This window comes from Mustela erminea, chromosome 14 (genome assembly GCF_009829155.1).
Source record: "Mustela erminea isolate mMusErm1 chromosome 14, mMusErm1.Pri, whole genome shotgun sequence".
NCBI classification, from domain to species: Eukaryota; Metazoa; Chordata; class Mammalia; order Carnivora; family Mustelidae; genus Mustela; species Mustela erminea.
The window spans coordinates 63,406,479-63,424,136 of NC_045627.1; the positions used below are offsets into that span (position 1 = coordinate 63,406,479).

General features: G+C 44.7%; 1 protein-coding gene across 3 annotated transcripts in view; it reads left to right on the forward strand.

Annotated features, from left to right (window-relative positions):
- Positions 1-17,658, forward strand: part of CNNM1 (cyclin and CBS domain divalent metal cation transport mediator 1) — a 59,253-nt gene that overhangs the window by 14,960 nt on the left and 26,635 nt on the right. For all 3 annotated transcript variants that reach the window (XM_032313274.1, XM_032313275.1, XM_032313276.1), the window contains 4 exons: positions 9,576-9,719; positions 12,621-12,761; positions 15,700-15,869; positions 17,525-17,624. In XM_032313274.1, the coding sequence (XP_032169165.1) occupies positions 9,576-9,719; positions 12,621-12,761; positions 15,700-15,869; positions 17,525-17,624 (555 nt within the window). The remainder of the gene's footprint in view (positions 1-9,575; positions 9,720-12,620; positions 12,762-15,699; positions 15,870-17,524; positions 17,625-17,658) is intronic.

Here is a 17,658-nt window from a genome sequence, read left to right on the forward strand (position 1 = left end):
CCTCATTGCCTTTTCCTCTTAGAACTATGATGCAGATTTTACATATTTATCTGGCTTATTATCTCTCACCCCAAGTTACTAGAATGTAAGCTACAGAAGGAAAATGATTTTGTCTGTTGTGTTTATTGCTGAATTTCTAGAACAGTGCTTGGTACATAGTAGGCACTTAATAAATACTTGTTGGTGAAATGAAGGAAGAAAGGAGGAATTGCAAGCATGTGGGGATTTTGTTTCCTAGTAGGAACAAAGGAAAAGAAAGTAAAAAGTTAATTCCTGAGTGATGACCCTGGGTAACTAGAAGGTTGATAGTGCCACTTACTATAGTGAAGAGGCAAGAAGAACAAGAATAGTGGCCCTTGAAAATCATGTGATCCTATTGTGATAAGTGATTTTGACAAGGCAAGGAGACTACTCAGGCAAAAAGTTTAAAACAGGATGGGAGACGAGTGCCTGGGTGGCTCCGTCGTTAAGCGTCTGTCTTCGGCTCAGGTCATGATCTGGCTTGAGCACCACATCAGGCTCCCTGCTCAACAGGGAGCCTGCTTCTCCTTTCCCACTCCTCCTACTTGTATCCCCTCCTTGCTGCCTCTCTGTCTTTCAAATAAATAAATAAAATCTATTAAAACAACAACAACAACAACAGGATGGGAGGTCAAACTAGACACTGATGCTGGCATATAAATTTAGTCCTCAGGGGCAAGGTAGGGGTGATATTTAAAATGATGGGCTCTGCTGGGATCTGTAATCAAGAAAAGGGGAGCAGAGGATTAAGGACTGGAGGAGAGGCTCTTAACTGTGCAGTAGAGTCACCTGAGGAAGCTTTAAACATCCCAGTGCCTGGACTGTACCCCAGGCCAGTTAGATCAGAACTTCTGCAAGTGGCATACAGGTAATCAACAGGTTTTAAAGCTCCCCCAGGTGACTCCCACTTGCAGCCAGGGTTGAGAATCTGAGCTAGAGTCTTTGAGATGTATTTACCTTTAGGTGAGGTTGAAGGAATCCACAGTGGAAACAGAAACATGTCAGTCATAAGGGTGGGAAGAAAGCCAGGGTCCTGACCAGTTCTTCTCAGACCCAGATGTGCATAAGAAATCCTGAGGACAGGCAGATTCTGACTCAGATGGCAGGGATGGGGCTGAGCTGCCACGGCTCTCACGAGCCTCCCAGTAATGCCAAGTCTTCGTCCGTGGGCTCCACGGGGAGTAGCAGGTGTCAGAAGTAGTGCTTCTCAAACTTCAGTGTGCGTAAGAGTCACCTGGGATATCACTGAAACAGCTGTGTGGGCCGCACCTCCCCACCAAGTCCTGATTCTGTGTGTCAGAGGTGGTACCTGAGAACCGGCATTTTGAACAAGTGCCCAGGTGAGGTTCAGTGCTGCTGCTCCCAGAAACACACAGGAGTTCAGACACTCTGGGGTAGAGGGTTCCCAAGACCAAAGTAAGAAAGAAGAGGCACTCAGTGCTGCCTACTAAATGAATAAGAGATGTTGCAGGGACACCAGGGAGAATAAAAAGATAGCAAATGTCAATGTATTTTACAAGATGAAGGTCATAAGAGAGGCAAAACCCATAAAACCATAAAATGATTTCTGCTTTCCTTAGTTCTCTGTTTCCAAGCAATTATGCTTTTGTCTTGGCTTCTAAATTTTATCTTGGGAACAGTTACCTTAGCAAAGTGCTGTAGCTATTTTTGAAAGAGAAAGGAAGCAAATCAATTATTTGCTCTCTTTTTTTTTTCAAGGCATATGCTAACAGAGGCCTTAGGAGGTCTTCTCTGTGATATGCCTAAACCATCTAGATGCTATATTTATTAAAAACCCTTAGGGAATATTTCCACTTCTTCCAACACTAAAATATAGTTGTGGTATTGCCACCTCTTACTGACTTACTTACTGATGCTCTAATGTATCCCATTAGATTGCAGTAGCATTCCCCACCCCAAGTGTGAAAACCCAAATTTGTCTCCAGGCATTGTCAAATGTCCCCTGGGGGGTGGGGGGGTAGTGAATCAACCCAGTTGAGAACCATTGCTTTAAAAGCAATGCTTGAAAACCTAGTTGTCCTTCTAAGAAATGTGCCGTGCAGTTTGGGTGTGTTGATGCCTGTGGTGATGAGATAGGCTACTTCCAGAAACTAGTACTAGAGCCATCCTTTGGATTTTGGGGACAAGAGAAGTGACTGGTTTGATTTTCAGTAGTGGGGAATTTTTATTGCTCTGAGTGAGACATACCAAGAATCTAACCGATAGTGCAGTACCTCAAGCTTGTCTCAGAGGTGATTGGTACAAAAGCTGTAAGAAACCCCTTTTCAAGCACAGCGTTAAACAGTCAACACTCACTCTCTGCCTAGTGTCAAACCAAATGCCATAACCACCACCACATATGAGAGAGCACACACATCAGCTTGCTACTGCAGCTACCCTTTGTTCCAGGAGGTTCTTTTCTGTCTTAAGTATTTAGCATCTGGCAACTTAAACCAGGATTTTAACTAGACATCTCAGTGCTTGTTTTTCTTCCTCATTAGTAAGTCATCCGACAACCAGAGTGCCAGAGACTACCCATAAACCAGTGGTTTTCACACTTTAGCCTGCATCTAAACTAGCTGTTAAGCTTCTTAAAATCACAGATCACTGGGCACAACCCCTGAGATTCTGATTTACTAGGGGTGGGGTGGGCCCTGAGAATTAGCATTTCTAACTAAGTTCTCTAGTGCTGCTGATGCTGCTGGTCCAGGGAGCACACTTTGAGAACCATGACTATAAACCAAGTAGTAGTTCTCAGCCTAGGCTGAGTATTAGCATCCCCTGGGGTATGTTCTAAACTATTGAGGCCATGGCCCCACCCCAAATGGCTGACATCAGGATCTCTGGGTGTGGGATCCAGTCTTTATTTTTTTTTTAAGATTTTATTTATTTATTTGATAGAGATCACAAGTAGTCAGAGAGGCAGGCAGAGAGAGAGGAGGAAGCAGGCTCCCCACCAAGCAGAGAGCCAATGCGGGGCTCGATCCCAGGACCCTGAGACCATGACCCGAGCCGAAGGCAGAGGCTTTAACCCACTGAGCCACCCAGGCGCACTGGGATACCGTCTTTAGAACATCAAAGCTTCTCAGATGATCCTACCATACCTCCAGTGTTGTCAACCATTGAACTAGTGAAATGCATTCCAAGGGATTGGACTTGGAGGGTCTTATGTTTAATGGAGGGCTATAATATGACTTAATCCCAGATAGATGTGACTGACCCCATTGAGGACTGAGTTCCAATAAAAATCATCCTAATGCTGTGGTCCAAGCAGGACTCTGGCCATAGGAATGTCTTCTCTACTTTGTGTCTCAGTAGGGTGTGGACAGCATTAAAGTTAGAGACTAAATCAGAGGCTGAGAGAAATTAGTCGAGGCTGGAGGGAAGCAAACCAAGGCTTAAGGAGCTCACAGTTGCTAGATGCCAGAAAAGGCATATTGGCAAGTCAAACCATCAGGATAGAGTTGGGGCTTCTGCTGAGACTGGACACCAGGAACATGGCAGGGATTCAAGTCAGAGGACGGAGTGTCTATAGTTACCAGTTCAAAAGTAGAACACCAGTAAACCCAGAATAAAATATACTCTTTACAACAGAGACAAGTGTAGCCTTAACTTTTAGAAAGTACATTGCCATAAAATCCCCTGTGTCTGGATCGTTCAGCTCAGCTCCCAAATTTCCCATCTGTTGGTGTTCAGTGCCACAGTAGTGTGGTCCAGGGATATAGTACCTCATAAAGCAGTAGCATTCACAAGTTTTCTATGTAAAACATTACCTCTTGCCTCATTATGTCTTAAAGAGATCTTTGTTCTTAGATTCTTTCAACCCAGCTGTGACAAACCCTCATCCCTGCTTGCCTTCTCCACCACCACAGAAATTGACAAGATGGTGCCCTCTCGCCTGTTCCTATTCTCCTGATGGCCTCGCCTCTGTCTGCTTTGGTCTCTGCCACATCCTAGAGCACAAAATGACAAGTGCTCTAAACTAGCATTTGATCGGCATCACCACCTGTGTCCAAACTGGTGTTGCTCTTGTATTTCAACCTATTCTCTTTTTATGAAACCAGTCCTATTTTTACTCACCCACTGACTTCCTGTTCATTCAAGCACCGGTTCTTTTTTTTTTTCCCCCCAATTGGCTTTAATAACAACTTTATTGAGATAAAATTCAAATACCATAAAATTCACCCTTTTAAGGTATACAATTCAGTGGGCCATCAATTGGGCAACCATCACTATCCAATTCTAGAACATTTCATCACTCCAAAAGAAACCCCACAGTTTTCCCCCATCCCCTTCTTTCCCTAGCTCCTGGCAATCACTAATCTACTTTCTTTCTGTATAGATGAGCCTATTCTGGACATTTCATGTAAATGGAATCATACAAGGTGTATCTTCTTGGGTCTAGCTTCTTTCATTCAGTATAATGTTTTCAAAGTTTGTCTATGTTGTAGCATGTACCCCTACTTCGTTCCCTTTTTATAGGCAGATAATATTGCATTGTCTATCCAGATATGACAGATAATATGGATAAGTATCCATATTATCTATCCAGATAATATGCCACATATTATTCATCCTTTCATCAGTTGATGCCCTTTTGGATTGTTTTGACGGTTTAGCTATTAAGAATAATATGAACCTAAAAAAAAAAACTAATATGAACCTTTCTGTACACATTTTAGGGAGGACATATGCTTTCAGTTTGCATGGGTGTTTACCGAAGTATGGGTACACACCCATATATGGATTCGGTAGAATTGCTGAATCATATGATAAATTACGTTTAATATTTTGAGAAACCACCAAACTTTTCCAAAGCAGGTAACTCATTTTATAATCCCACCAACAATGTCTAAGGGTTCCAGTTTATCCACATCCCTATCAACGTTTGTTACTAACTTTTTTATTATTGCTATTCTGGTGGGTGTGACATGATATCTCCTTAGGGTTCTGATTTGCATTTCCCTAATGATGAAGATGCTAAGCATCTCTTCGTGTGCTTATTGGCCACTTGTATATCTTCCTCAATAACTGTCTAGTTCCATTTTTTGCCCACTTTTTAATTTAGTTGTGTTTTTATGAGTTGTAAATTTTCTTTATATATTCTTTTTTTTTTTTAAAGATTTTATTTATTTATTTGAGAGAGAAACAGTGAGAGAGAGCATGAGCGAGGAGAAGGTCAGAGAGCGAAGCAGACTCCCCATGGAGCTGGGAGCCTGATGCGGGACTCGATCCCGGGACTCCGGGATCATGACCTGAGCCGAAGGCAGTCGTCCAACCAACTGAGCCACCCAGGCGTCCCTATATATTCTTGATACAAGCTCCCTATCAGATATAGGATTTGCTGGTAGTCCGTTAAATACGTTAATTCTAAAGTCCAGTTGATCTATTTTTTTCTTGGTTGCTTGTGCTTGTGGTGTCTTATAAATATAATATATAAAATATAAAAAATATAAATATAGAAAATATAAAAAAAATTTCTACTCCAAGGTCATAAAGATTTACTCCTAAGATTTTCTTCTAAGAGTTTTATAGTTTTCACTCATATATTTAGGCATTTGATCCATTTTGAGTTAACTTTTGTGTACAGTGCAAGGTAGGCATCCAGCTTCATTCCTTTGCATATGGATATCCATTTGTCACCCACTAGATATGGAGCTCTTACTCTGGGCCATGTGCTATGCTTAGATTCTGGGGAAACGGAGGTTAAGTAGAACATAGCTATTGCCTCTCAGAGAGCTTGCCATTATAGAAGGGGAAATCACAATAGTGTGGTGAAATTATGTCTGGCTCCTGGAGAAGATATAGCAAATTGTAGCTGTGATGCTGCTGCTGCTGATAATAATAATAATAATAATAATAATAATAATAATGGCTATTATTGTTGTTATAAATGACAAAGAGAGATCTGTACAAAGTGTTGTGATGGGAAGGAGTGACTATATTGTCCATGTCTCAAGACTGGCTTCACTGGGAGCCAACCCCAACCCTTCGGAGGCCTAGAGGGGTACAGGGAGATGGGTCTCTTAAAGGGCAACCTTTTTGAGAGAAGATGGACCTCAGGTCTGTGTGTCATGGGCACAGCTGGTTTCTGGTGTTATGCGATTTCCGATTCCTATTTCAGTCTGTACCCAATAAAGAACAAATTCCTTCATTTGTCTGATAGATCTCTGTAGGCATTTGAGGAGATCAGAAAGGCTGATTGTGAATTATAAAATATTTCTAATAGATTATGTAAGTGTATTGTCTTGAATATTATACAATTAGGACTTAACATCTCTATTCCCTTGTGCTCACAGAGTGGACATCCTCAAACTGACCTTATGAAGTATAGACCAATGGTTGATTTTCACACAGAGGGTAAAGGCCCTCTGTGAAGCATCATAAAATGTTCATTTATTTAATCCCATTACATGAACTAATCTCTTAGTGGCAGAAATATGGCTCTATTATATATATTCCGAGCTGCACACTATAGAAATTATCCAATTACAGAAAATAATTTTAAGAAATCACTTTTCCAAGAGTTCTGCTATACTAGTCTTTTGTCATCTGTTAGCACATGTTAGCAGGAAAGTGAGAACAGGTGCCATAAGTTTTAGAACAATGTGTTGAGGAAAAACCCTTTAAATTGAACACATTCTAACAATTAACATAATCTAATTTAAGCTACAAAATACAGTTGCAGTTGTTCCAAAGAAGGATAATTTTAGAACCACTGATGTAGAGTTTAAATTCTAACTTAAATACATTGTATTTTATCAAAAAATGAAGGTTTTAATGTCTGGTTTTAATATCATCTATTGTATCAACTATGAATGTTTGTTCATTTTAGTTCAGTTCATCAGGCACGTATTTGGCCTCCTGTTATATGGAGGGTACCCTATCTTAGTGTATATCCTGAAGGAGCTTATGGCCTAAGGAAGAAACATTGTCCAGTAGATGACACACACACTGCTAGTTAGAGAAGCAGCAGATTGGGACAAATGCTCTAATGGAGTTACCGTGGGTTTTGAAACACAGGCAAGGAGAAATTGGTTCAGATTCAGAATGAGGCAAATCTGGTAGGACTTTCTTGAGGATCTGGCCCCTGAGCTGGAACTTGGAGTGGAGATGGAGTGGGAGGGACTGGAGGGCACAAAACCTTAGAAAGTACACATGGACAAGGTCGGGGAGGTGAAGGTAACATGGCGCACCTGGCGTATTGAATGAGTAGGGGATGGAGCGGGGCATTTTGCTGTCTTGATAATACCAAATCCACGAGTCTTGATTTGATTCAATGCATACTATGGACACTTTGAGGGTTTTTGAGCAGGCCAGTGGAATGATCAGACCAGTCAGGAGATAGTCAAAGGACAGAATGAAGGTGGAAAAGAAATGAGAGACCATTCTTGAATGAGACAAATCCCATCTTTCCAATTAAAATTCCTGATAGGTACCTATCCTCTGATTTGAAGTATCTGATACAGAGGTTCACGTGTATAATTTTAATGGTTAATTATACCTCCAGCAAGCTGACTACTCCTTTTTACTCTGATATTTTTTAGCAATGGCCAAGCTTATAATGGGTAACACTGATAAAGCATGAACTTCCTTCCCCCCCACCCTTTTTTTTCAGGCAAGAATAACTTCTAAGTCAGTACCCTAGATTTTTCCCCTTTAATGTCTCTCACCCAAGGAAAAGAACAACCCATATTTGCATTTTAGAAATAGGAACAGGAAATGTGTTCATCAGCAGATAGAAACAAATGAAGGTGAAGCAGGAATGCAGGACTGTTCAGTAAGACTCAGTCCCCACTTTAGGACTGAGTCCAGTAATCTGGGTTTGCAATCCAGCTGTGCCACTTCCAGCCTATGTAACTTTAGGCATGTTACCTAACTCATTTGTGCCTCAGTCCTTTCATCTATAAAATGGGGATAATAATAGTACTTGTCTCAGGTTGTTAGAAGGATTAGATGAGTTGGTACACACAAAGCCCTCCAAACAGTGCCTGACTCACAATGAGAGTTCAGTACACATTAACTGTTATTATTCAGTTGTTGAACAATAAAGATTCCCGCCTGCCTGTGACCATGGTAGTTTACAAAGCACATTCATGCACTCTCTAGGTCATCTGAGCCCCACAGTGACTATGGCTATTGGTTATCCTAGTTGCCATTACTGCTCACAAACCACCCTAAAACTTACAAGCATAAAGCGACAACCATTCTATGATGCTCACGGATTCTTTGAGTCAGGAATTTGGATGAGGTCCAGCAGGACTTGCTTATCTCTGCTTGGCAGCATCTGTGCCTGCAGCCGGAGAAGGCTGAAGCAGCTGGGGAGGCCTCCAGTGGGTGGGGCTGGATCAGCTGAGGTTGCAGATCTGCTGCCAACACAGCTTCTCCCACTCACCTGTCTGGCAGTGTGGTGGGATGACTGGAAGGCCAGGCTTGGCTGGAACTGTCACCTAAGCACTTAGACTTGCATGTGCCTCTCCATCACGGTGGCCTCAGACTTCTTGGAGCATTTCTCTAGCAGAAGCCGCATGCCTTTTGTGACCTAGCCTCAGAAGCATCCATGCAGACGCATCCCTGGCCTCTGTTGGTTAAAGCAGTCACAGGTCCGCCCAGACTCAAGGGAAGGAGATATAAACCACACCTTTCGGTAGGAGGTGTATCAAAGAATTGGGGGCCAATTATAAGATCACCATACTGGTATTATTCCCTAATTCTAGATGAGAAAACAGAGACTCAATAGAGGTTAAACGATTTGCCTAGGGTCATTTGCACAGAGAGTAACTGGGATAGTTAGGGGGAAATTTGGAGGAGGAAAAAAGACTGCTAACCTACTTCTTTTGATTCCAAATTCTCATTCTTTCAATTAAATTATTCATCCTTGGGGCACCTGGGTGGCTCAGTGGGTTAAGCCTCTGCCTTCGGTTCAGGTCATGATCTCAGGGTCCTGGGATTGAGCCCCACATTGGGCTCTCTGCTCAGCAGGGAGCCTACTTCCCCCTTCCCCTCTGCCTGCCTCTCTGCCTACTTGTGACCTCTCTGTCAAATTAAAAAAAAAATTATTCATCCTCCTTCAGCTTAGATGTACTTGTTAATATGTAAAAGCTAAAAGAAAAAAGTTAACTGGCTTTGTGTTTATTAGGTAATTAATCTCTCTAGAAAAGAAAGAAATATAAAAGTATAAGGTTTGGATGTGCCTGGGTGGCTCAGTTGGTTAAGCATCTGCCTTTGGCTCAAGTCATGATCCCAGGGTCCTGGGATAGAGCCCCATGCCCAGCTCCCTGCTCAACAGGGAGTCTGCTTCTCCTTCTCCCTCTGCCCCTCATTCTGATTGCTCATGTTCTCTCTTGCTCTCAAATAAGTAAATAAAATATATTTTTAAAAAAGCATAAGATTTGCATTTGTAGGAGCTTATACACAAACTTCATATATTAAGTAGGTCCTCAGATGAATTCAGTCCCAAGATTAGCCACAGAGCAACTTTGTATAATTTTCTCATAAGGAAAGATTTCTAAAAATATTCCAGATCCTTGACTGGAACTTGGTTTGTTCTCTAGGAAAATCTCACCTGGCCATTGTCCAGCGGGTGAACAATGAGGGAGAAGGAGACCCCTTCTATGAGGTGATGGGAATTGTCACCCTGGAGGACATCATAGAGGAGATCATTAAGTCGGAGATCCTGGATGAAACTGACCTCTACAGTAAGTCCATGGCCTTGGCTCCTGTCCAAGGTCATCCCATTTCTTCTGAGATTCTCAGAGCTGGCTTAGTTTGACATACTGTGTGAAAGGATGTTGGGACAAGCCGATGCATTACTGAGTCAGCCCCCAAATGTTAGGTGCTGGCACGGCGAGATACCCTGGCTTGAGTCACTCTGAGTCACTGAGAACCTGCTAGCTAAATGTTTGTCAGGAGGGAACCTGTGGGAACCAAGCCAAAGAGTGAAAAGGAGACCTCCTGGCCTTAGGATGGAAAAGGAAGTAAAAGAGAGTAAATGTGCCTCAGGTGGCCACTCTGCCCTTGTTTCCCTCGCTCCCCCCAACCCGTGTTGGTTTGTTTTGGTTTTGTCTCTTCATCCATCTAAACGCAGACCCCAGCTGTCCCTGGGGTTGCCCTCACAGTCGGCCCACACCACAGCACCAGCGCCGCAGGGACCGACGTGAGACTGCCCACACACAACCTAAGCCAAAGCCTTAAATACCTCCTTCTTTGACGCTACTCTTCTCCCTCACACTTTTCCAGCCCTCTAGCTGGGTTTCTCATTCTCCCTTCCTACCCCTGCCCTCCTGCCACACCCCCTCTCAAGAACAATATGGACTCTACGCAGACAGGGACTGCTTTCAGTTACTGAGCCTTATCAAAGCTTTGCTTGCAAACATTACAAAGGCTTGCTTTGTCTGTGGGAGGAGAGTGTTATCTAAATCTATGGGAGTCCCTAGGCCAGGAAGTGTTTCCTCCTCTGAATTTCACTTCTTGAGACAGCAGTCCCTTTTCCCTACCTCAGATAACTCATTCCATCAAGACCCCTGTCCTTAGTTTGCTAGAAGCAGCCATTCAGAAGCCAGTTCCCAGTACAAAGAACTTGAATGCTGGAAGGCAGTGAGTGATGCAGAAAGACTGCCATCTCTTTAGAAGAGATCAAACCCCAAAGATGGATCAGGCCCTGACAAAATACAGTAAGAGTGTCACAGTATCTGGTATTGCTCTGATATCCTGGCCAGGCCCAATTTCTTCAAACAGGGGTTAACCTCTACACCCCACCCCCACTTCCTTCACCCCAACTCTGCCCACGCTCTGATTTAGAATTCCCATCTATCTCAGTAGGTCTGTTGGGGAAGGCAGTCACACTACCACACTGGTCATGGCTGATAGTCGTGATGGTAGTCTAAATAAGCATGCTCTCAATGAATCTTGGAATACTGAAAAAATTTAAAATAAATAAATAAATAAATAAATGTGCTCCCCCTCCAGCATTTAACCACCTTAATTCCCATTAAAATAATAGGAATGAAGAGGGAAATGAGGAATGGTTCTCCAATGATTAAATGTTAAGTGGCATTCTGGTAGAGGAGGGAGAGGGGATATTTAGGCAAACATGTCCTATAAAGCAGAGGGCTGCTCACCAGTGAGAGCAAAAGAATTGATCCCACACAAGTATCTGCTGCTCTCTTGCTGAGCAATCCTCTTTCTGAAGGAGAGGATTAGGGCTTTCCTGCCCTTATAAATAAGCTGCTGGTATGATTCCGATTCCGTAAGAGCTGTGAGAAGGCCAAGGAGCCAGGAATACGGTGTTTCTTCTCACTTGACCCTGACCCACAGGACAGCTGGGTCTGCCTCTTGCCACTGTTGCTACCTGAGCAAAAGGGGTGTTAAAGCAGCAGCTCAGAGTCCAAGACAGACCCATAAGACCTCAGTACCATAGAAGGGCACCTTCTGTCTTCTAGAGGGAAACCCAAACAGTGGGGCTGAGGTAAGCTCCAAAACGAGAAGGAGACTACCAGGGAGCCAGATTCTAGGGGCCCAGTTCCTTGTTCCTAGGATTCATTCCCCTCAGTGTCCACTGTGTCCACTCAGTCTGCACTGAAATTCCCCCCAGCCCTGTTTGTCTCCAGGCCAAGTCTGGAGAAAACCCAAATCCTTTCTCTGCTCCCCTTATCACTGTGAAGTAGGCAAGATGTTTCAAAATCTTATTCAAAACTAAGGGAAAGCAAAAGACACCCGACCAAGGAAAACATTCCCTCTACCCATAAGAAAGTATTTTTTTTAGAACAAGCTTTAAAAAAAGAAGGGAGAAAAAGTTAAATTGGAAAGGGCAGATTTTCTTCATCAGTATCTCAGGCCATCTAAAGTTCCCCTAGGTTCTGCCTGAGGGCCCCCGCCTAGAGAACCCGACTTTGTAAGTTACAGGCTGTGCCCATTCCTTTCTTCTTCCCTAGATTTTTTCCCCAGTCCTCTGCCTGGGGCAAGGCTAGGGTTGAAGCAGGAGAATTGTGAGTGGAAGAGGAGGTGACCACCCAGGTTCCTTGGGTGACATGCCTCAGATACTGCCCAGGGTGTGGTTTAAATCAGCAGGAAGAGACCTGGTGAACCCAGCTCTGGGGACAGGAGAAGGGCAAGAGGCGGAAACCTCCTGGGCTCCGCCAGCTCCCCTGATGCTGAGAAAGCTAGTCCCTCATGCACGAATGCCATTTTGTAGGCCCTTCACAGGTGGTTCTGCTCGGAGTCTCAGAATAACCACAGGGGACAAGCATTTATCGCTACTTATGAACCTCATTGTGTAGATGAAAATGAGCACACACTCTGATGCCCAGAGAGGTCTCACAGCTGGTAAGGAGGGGAGCCACCACCAGAAACCTGCCCTCAGGGGCACCAGGCTAGCCTTTCCCCTCTTCCATTCCACACCACCTCAGTGTAAATAGCCCTGAGACCTGGCAGCATCTCCCACCTTCTACCCCTTAGTAGCATCCTTCTGCTCCCTGGGAAAGAGAAGTCGTGAGGTCACCTCACGACATGTCGCAGAAATCCATGGGATCCCAAAGAATCTATCTCCCATATGACTGTGGGAAGACTGATTCTGGTATCTCCAATTTGTGACCCTGTAGCTGACAACCGGAAAAAGCAGAGGGTTCCACACAGGGAGAGGAAGCGGCACGACTTCTCCCTATTCAAGCTTTCTGACTCGGAGATGAGGGTGAAGATCTCTCCCCAGCTTCTGCTGGCCACACACCGCTTCATGGCCACAGGTATGACTCTGCCCCCCATCCCCTGTCTGCGTCTCCTCCCCAGACAAGGAAAGCAGAATCTGGAAGGTGAAACCCACACACCAATCACATTAGTACCTCGCAACCTAATTCCAGTGCACAGCAGAGATGGAGAACCACTGCTCCAGGGAGAGGGGATGCTGTAGATTGGGCCCCAGGAGGCCACATACTGTCCTATTCAGCCCCAGGCCTGATCTTCTAGGACTGAAGTGAGTACAACTCAGCTCTGCTTTCCTCTCTTCTACTCAAGGAAAGAGCTAAAGAAACCACTGCTGCTCTCTTCCCGTCCTCCCCTTGCCTTCTGGCAGGAGCCTGAGGCCGAGCTCCATCTTGTTAGAGCTGTTCATAACATGACATAACATAATCCCCCAAGGATTTACTGAGGAAGGAAAGGCCTTGTCCTACCCAGCAAGGAGGCCTGGGGTTGGTACCCTCCCTGGACCAGATAGGCTTGTGAGCTATACAAGTTGTTTTTTGTTTTTGTTCTTTTTTTAAGATTTTATTTATTTACTTGACAGAGAGAGACAGATCATAAGTAGGCAGAAAGGCAGGCAAAGAGAGGGGGAAACAGGCTCCCCAATGAGCAAAGGCCAATGTGGGGCTCGATCCCAGAACCCTGGGATCATGACCTGAGCCGAAGGCAGAGGCTTTTACCCACTGAGCCACCCAGGTGCCCCAAAAAGTGACTTTTCTTTTCTTATTTAAGATTTTTCAGTTATTTATTTGACAGAGAGAGAGATCACAAGTAGGCAGAGAGGCAGGCAGAGAGAGAAGGGGAAGCAGGCTCCCTGCAGAGCAGAGAGCCTGATGTGGGGCTCAGTGCCAGGACCCTGAGATCATGACCTGAGCCAAAGGCAGAGGCTTACCCACTGAGCCACCCAGGCACCCCAGCTATACACGTTCTTAAAATACAGAAGTCAATTGTGAATCTTGGAATCTTTAGGGGGGGAAAAAAAAATGAAGATCCAAATACAAACTTCCCCTTCTTATAAAGAAGGTACTATTTGTCTTTGAACCTTCTCGTCTTCTCACCCAGGCCCAATTAAGGTGCTGACTTGGAACAGTAACACCCATGACTAAGTTCAATTGTCAGTTAGTCCAACATCTATTTATTGAGTGTGTTAGGAGTGCTAGGACTATTCAAGGTGCTAAGAAGTAGAAAATTTTAAATTGGAGTTTCTTTTTTTTTCTAAGATTTTATTTATTTATTTGACAGACAGAGATCACAAGTAGGCAGAGAGGCAGGCAAAGAGAGGGGGAAGCAGGCTTCCCGCTGAGCAGAGATCCCGATGCGGGGCTCAATCCCAGGACCCTGAGATCATGACCTGAGCCGAAGGCCGAGGCTTTAACCCACTGAGCCACCTAGGCACCCCTAAATTGGAGCTTCTTGAAAATAGTTTTCAACATGTTTTCTAGTCCTAATTACAGATTTAACTACTGGCTGCCTGTCACAGCAAAACAGCTGTGTCTGTTCATAACATGACATAACATAATAATATAACATAATAATATCTGTTAATATGAAAATGTGATACCACAAGGCTTCACATTTTGGGGAATGTATCACTTAAGTAATTAACTCTGTATTAACTTGGAATTTCATTTTATTTAACAGATACATGTCATACCAATAAGATTAAATTCTCTGTGTTTCATTTGATGATAGCAATAAAGCCTTTGTTGTTCACATGCCTTGCTTATCCGTGCTCCTCTTACCATTGCTTTTTTTCTTCATGAGCCATTTCATTGAGGTAAGATTGACATATGAAAAGCGGTACGTATTTATCATATATGACTTGAGGAGTTTGGAGCTAAGCTGCCATAAGCATATCCATCACCTCTAAGTTTCCTCCCACCCTCTTTCTTTATTACTGTTTTTCCTCTGTTAACAGAAGATCTACCATCTTAGCAAAATTTTGCATATACAGTACACTGTTGCTAATTACAGGCACTAAGCTATGCAGGAGATCTCCAGGACTCACTCATCCTGCATAACTGAAATTTTGCCCCCTTTGACCAGTACCTCGCCCATGTCCCCCTCCCACTAGCCCTGCCTAACTGGGGTGCTACTCTCTGCCTCTCTGAGTTTGACTGACTTGTTTCATACTTTTAAATTTTTTTTTTTGAGAGAGGGACGCCTGGGTGGCTCAGTTGGTTGAACGTCTCAGGTCATGATCCCGGGGTCCTGGGATTGAGTCCCGCATTGGGCTCCCTGCTCAGCGGGGATCCTGCTTCTCCCTCTGCCTGGTGATGCCCTGCTTGTGCTCTTTCTCTCTGTGTCAAATAAATAAATAAATAGATAAATCTTAAAAAAAAAAAATTTTTTTTGAGAGAGAGTGCGCACAAGGTGGGGAGGGGCAGAAGGAGAGGGAAAGAATCTTAAGGAGGCTCCAGGCCCATTGTAGAGCCCAATGAGGAGTTCAGTCTCACAACCCTGAGATCATGACCTGAGCCAAAATAAAGAGTCAGATACCCACCGTCTGAGCCACTGAGGCGCCCACAGCGTGACTATTTTAGACTCATCATAGAGGTGGTATCATACATATTTGTCCTTACGTGTCTGGCTCACTTCATTTAGCATAATGCTCTCCAGGTTCATCCATGTTGTTGCACGTGGCAAAACTGCCTTCTTTTTTAGGCCACACTCAACTTTAAATAACATCAAGAAGAAAATTAATAGCAAAAGTGACATTTCCAAAATGGTGACCTGTCTTCTCCAGGGTGCCAGCACAGGGACACATATCCCCAGAGGGCATGGGGAGAAGCTGAGGTGCACAACCCCCCACTCCACCTGAGACTCATTAGAGCCCTGCTGGCTCGGTGCCCCAGAGCATGAATGGAGGGGGCTATAGACACGTGCCTGGTTTGCCCATCCGACTCCCATGGCTGCTAATCCGTCGTGCCTCCCTATCTCCCCTAGAAGTGGAGCCCTTTAAATCTCTGTACCTTTCGGAGAAGATCCTGCTCCGGCTCCTCAAACACCCCAATGTGATCCAGGAGCTGAAGTTTGATGAGAAAAACAAGAAAGCCCCAGAACACTACCTCTACCAGCGCAACCGCCCCGTGGACTACTTCGTGCTGCTTCTGCAGGTGAGTGGGAGAGTTAGAGATCCTCCAAGGGTGGGACGAGGGCATCTCCAGGCTGGACAGAGAGGAAGGGCTGGGCCTTCTCAGCCAGGTTGGAAGCCTCAGCGTGCTACCTCGGGGCAGGGCTAGGTGGGGTGGGCATTTGTCCTTGACCCGCAGAAGGGCCAGGTGTGACTGGCCACTGTCCCGAGAGTGGTGGGATCTTGGGATCTTGATGGCAGTTAGTCTGACCGGTCAGCAGTGTTTATGGTGGGGTGGGGGACTTTTCCAACAGAGGGGTTCTGAGACTACACTTCCAAAACTGTCATCCTGCAGAATCCCAAAGCCCCCTTATCTGCTCAGACTTGCCCAGGAATGCGACGGTCCATGCCTCACAACCTGCAGGCCTGTCTCGTGTCTGTCATGCTGGCGTCTCACCATATCTGGTGACTCCCACCCGCTCCTTGCTCTGGGAGTGCGTGGAACACATCTACTCTCACTGCCACAATTCAGCCTTTGCAGTCACTCGAATCTTCTCCTCCTTAAGAGACCAGGGAGGGAACAGATGACTGAATGAAAGAGGTGTAGCATCTTCCCGGTGCTCACATAAGTCCCAGTGCCTTCCACCCTGGATGCCTGGATAGAACTGTTGTAAATACACGTGACATGTGGTTCTAGCTTGTGATGCTGCTGGCTCCCTGGCCCGGCTCTACCATTAGCTCTGTCACTATTACCCATCACTTCTCAACAGAATTTTACAAACCCTAAATACAGTGATTGCCTTAAAATCTTAATTAAGCTCAGTGACCTTAGAAGTGGCCTCTTTGTGCTTACTGTCCACCTACAGCCTGTCTGCTCTGACCCTGTAATGCCTCACACCCATCCTAACACAGAGCCTCCTTTCTCCTTTCCTTTCTCCAAAATGGAGTCACAGTCTTCACTGCTGAAAATCAACAAGAGTCCTATTCCATTGTTTATATAACGTCATGAACTCATATAACCTTATGAGTTATATGCTTATGCTTCATGTAAATGTAGCCATTTTCAAATAAAAGTCGGAGGGACTGAAAGGTAGTGGCAAGAGTGTAGGTTCAGCAATGGGAAAGATCTGGCTTTAAAATGCCAGTGTTGCCGCGTTCTAACTAACCTTTACCAAGGTATGTGACCCTCTGAGCCTCAAATTGATTCACCTAGAAGCTGGGGAAAAAAGCAGTATGGGCCCCATAGGGTGGTAGGACTGAGTGAGTGAGAATCCTTGCAGTGCACAGAACACAGTACCAGGCCCGCAGATACACGCTACATGCTAGCCATTAGCAATCATTATTCCCGGTAATGAAATACACAAGCTCTGCACAGAATCAGATTTTCTCTCAACCAGTGGGACAGTTTATGGGGCCAGGGGCTAGCTGGGGCCAGGACATTCATCACGGAAGGGCCATCAGAGCATGCAAAGAGAGTTGGTTAGCCAGGACAGGACACTCCTCTATGAACGAAGCAACTAACATACTGCTGAAGTCAAAGGTTCTATTTTTGAAATGGATCTAGACAGACTTCACATTTCCCTATGATAAGAACTTAAGTCCACCTGTTTGTTACCATACAAAAGTGCTTGGAGTTGTAGTCAATAATAGCACTGGAAGTGCTCACACACGCCCTTGCACACTTCCTTCTTTCCCCAGGGTAAAGTGGAAGTGGAGGTTGGCAAGGAAGGCCTTCGCTTCGAGAACGGAGCTTTCACCTACTATGGAGTCCCAGCCATCATGACCACTGCTTGCTCAGGTATTCCAGTCCCTAAGCCAGAGCTTCTTGGGGA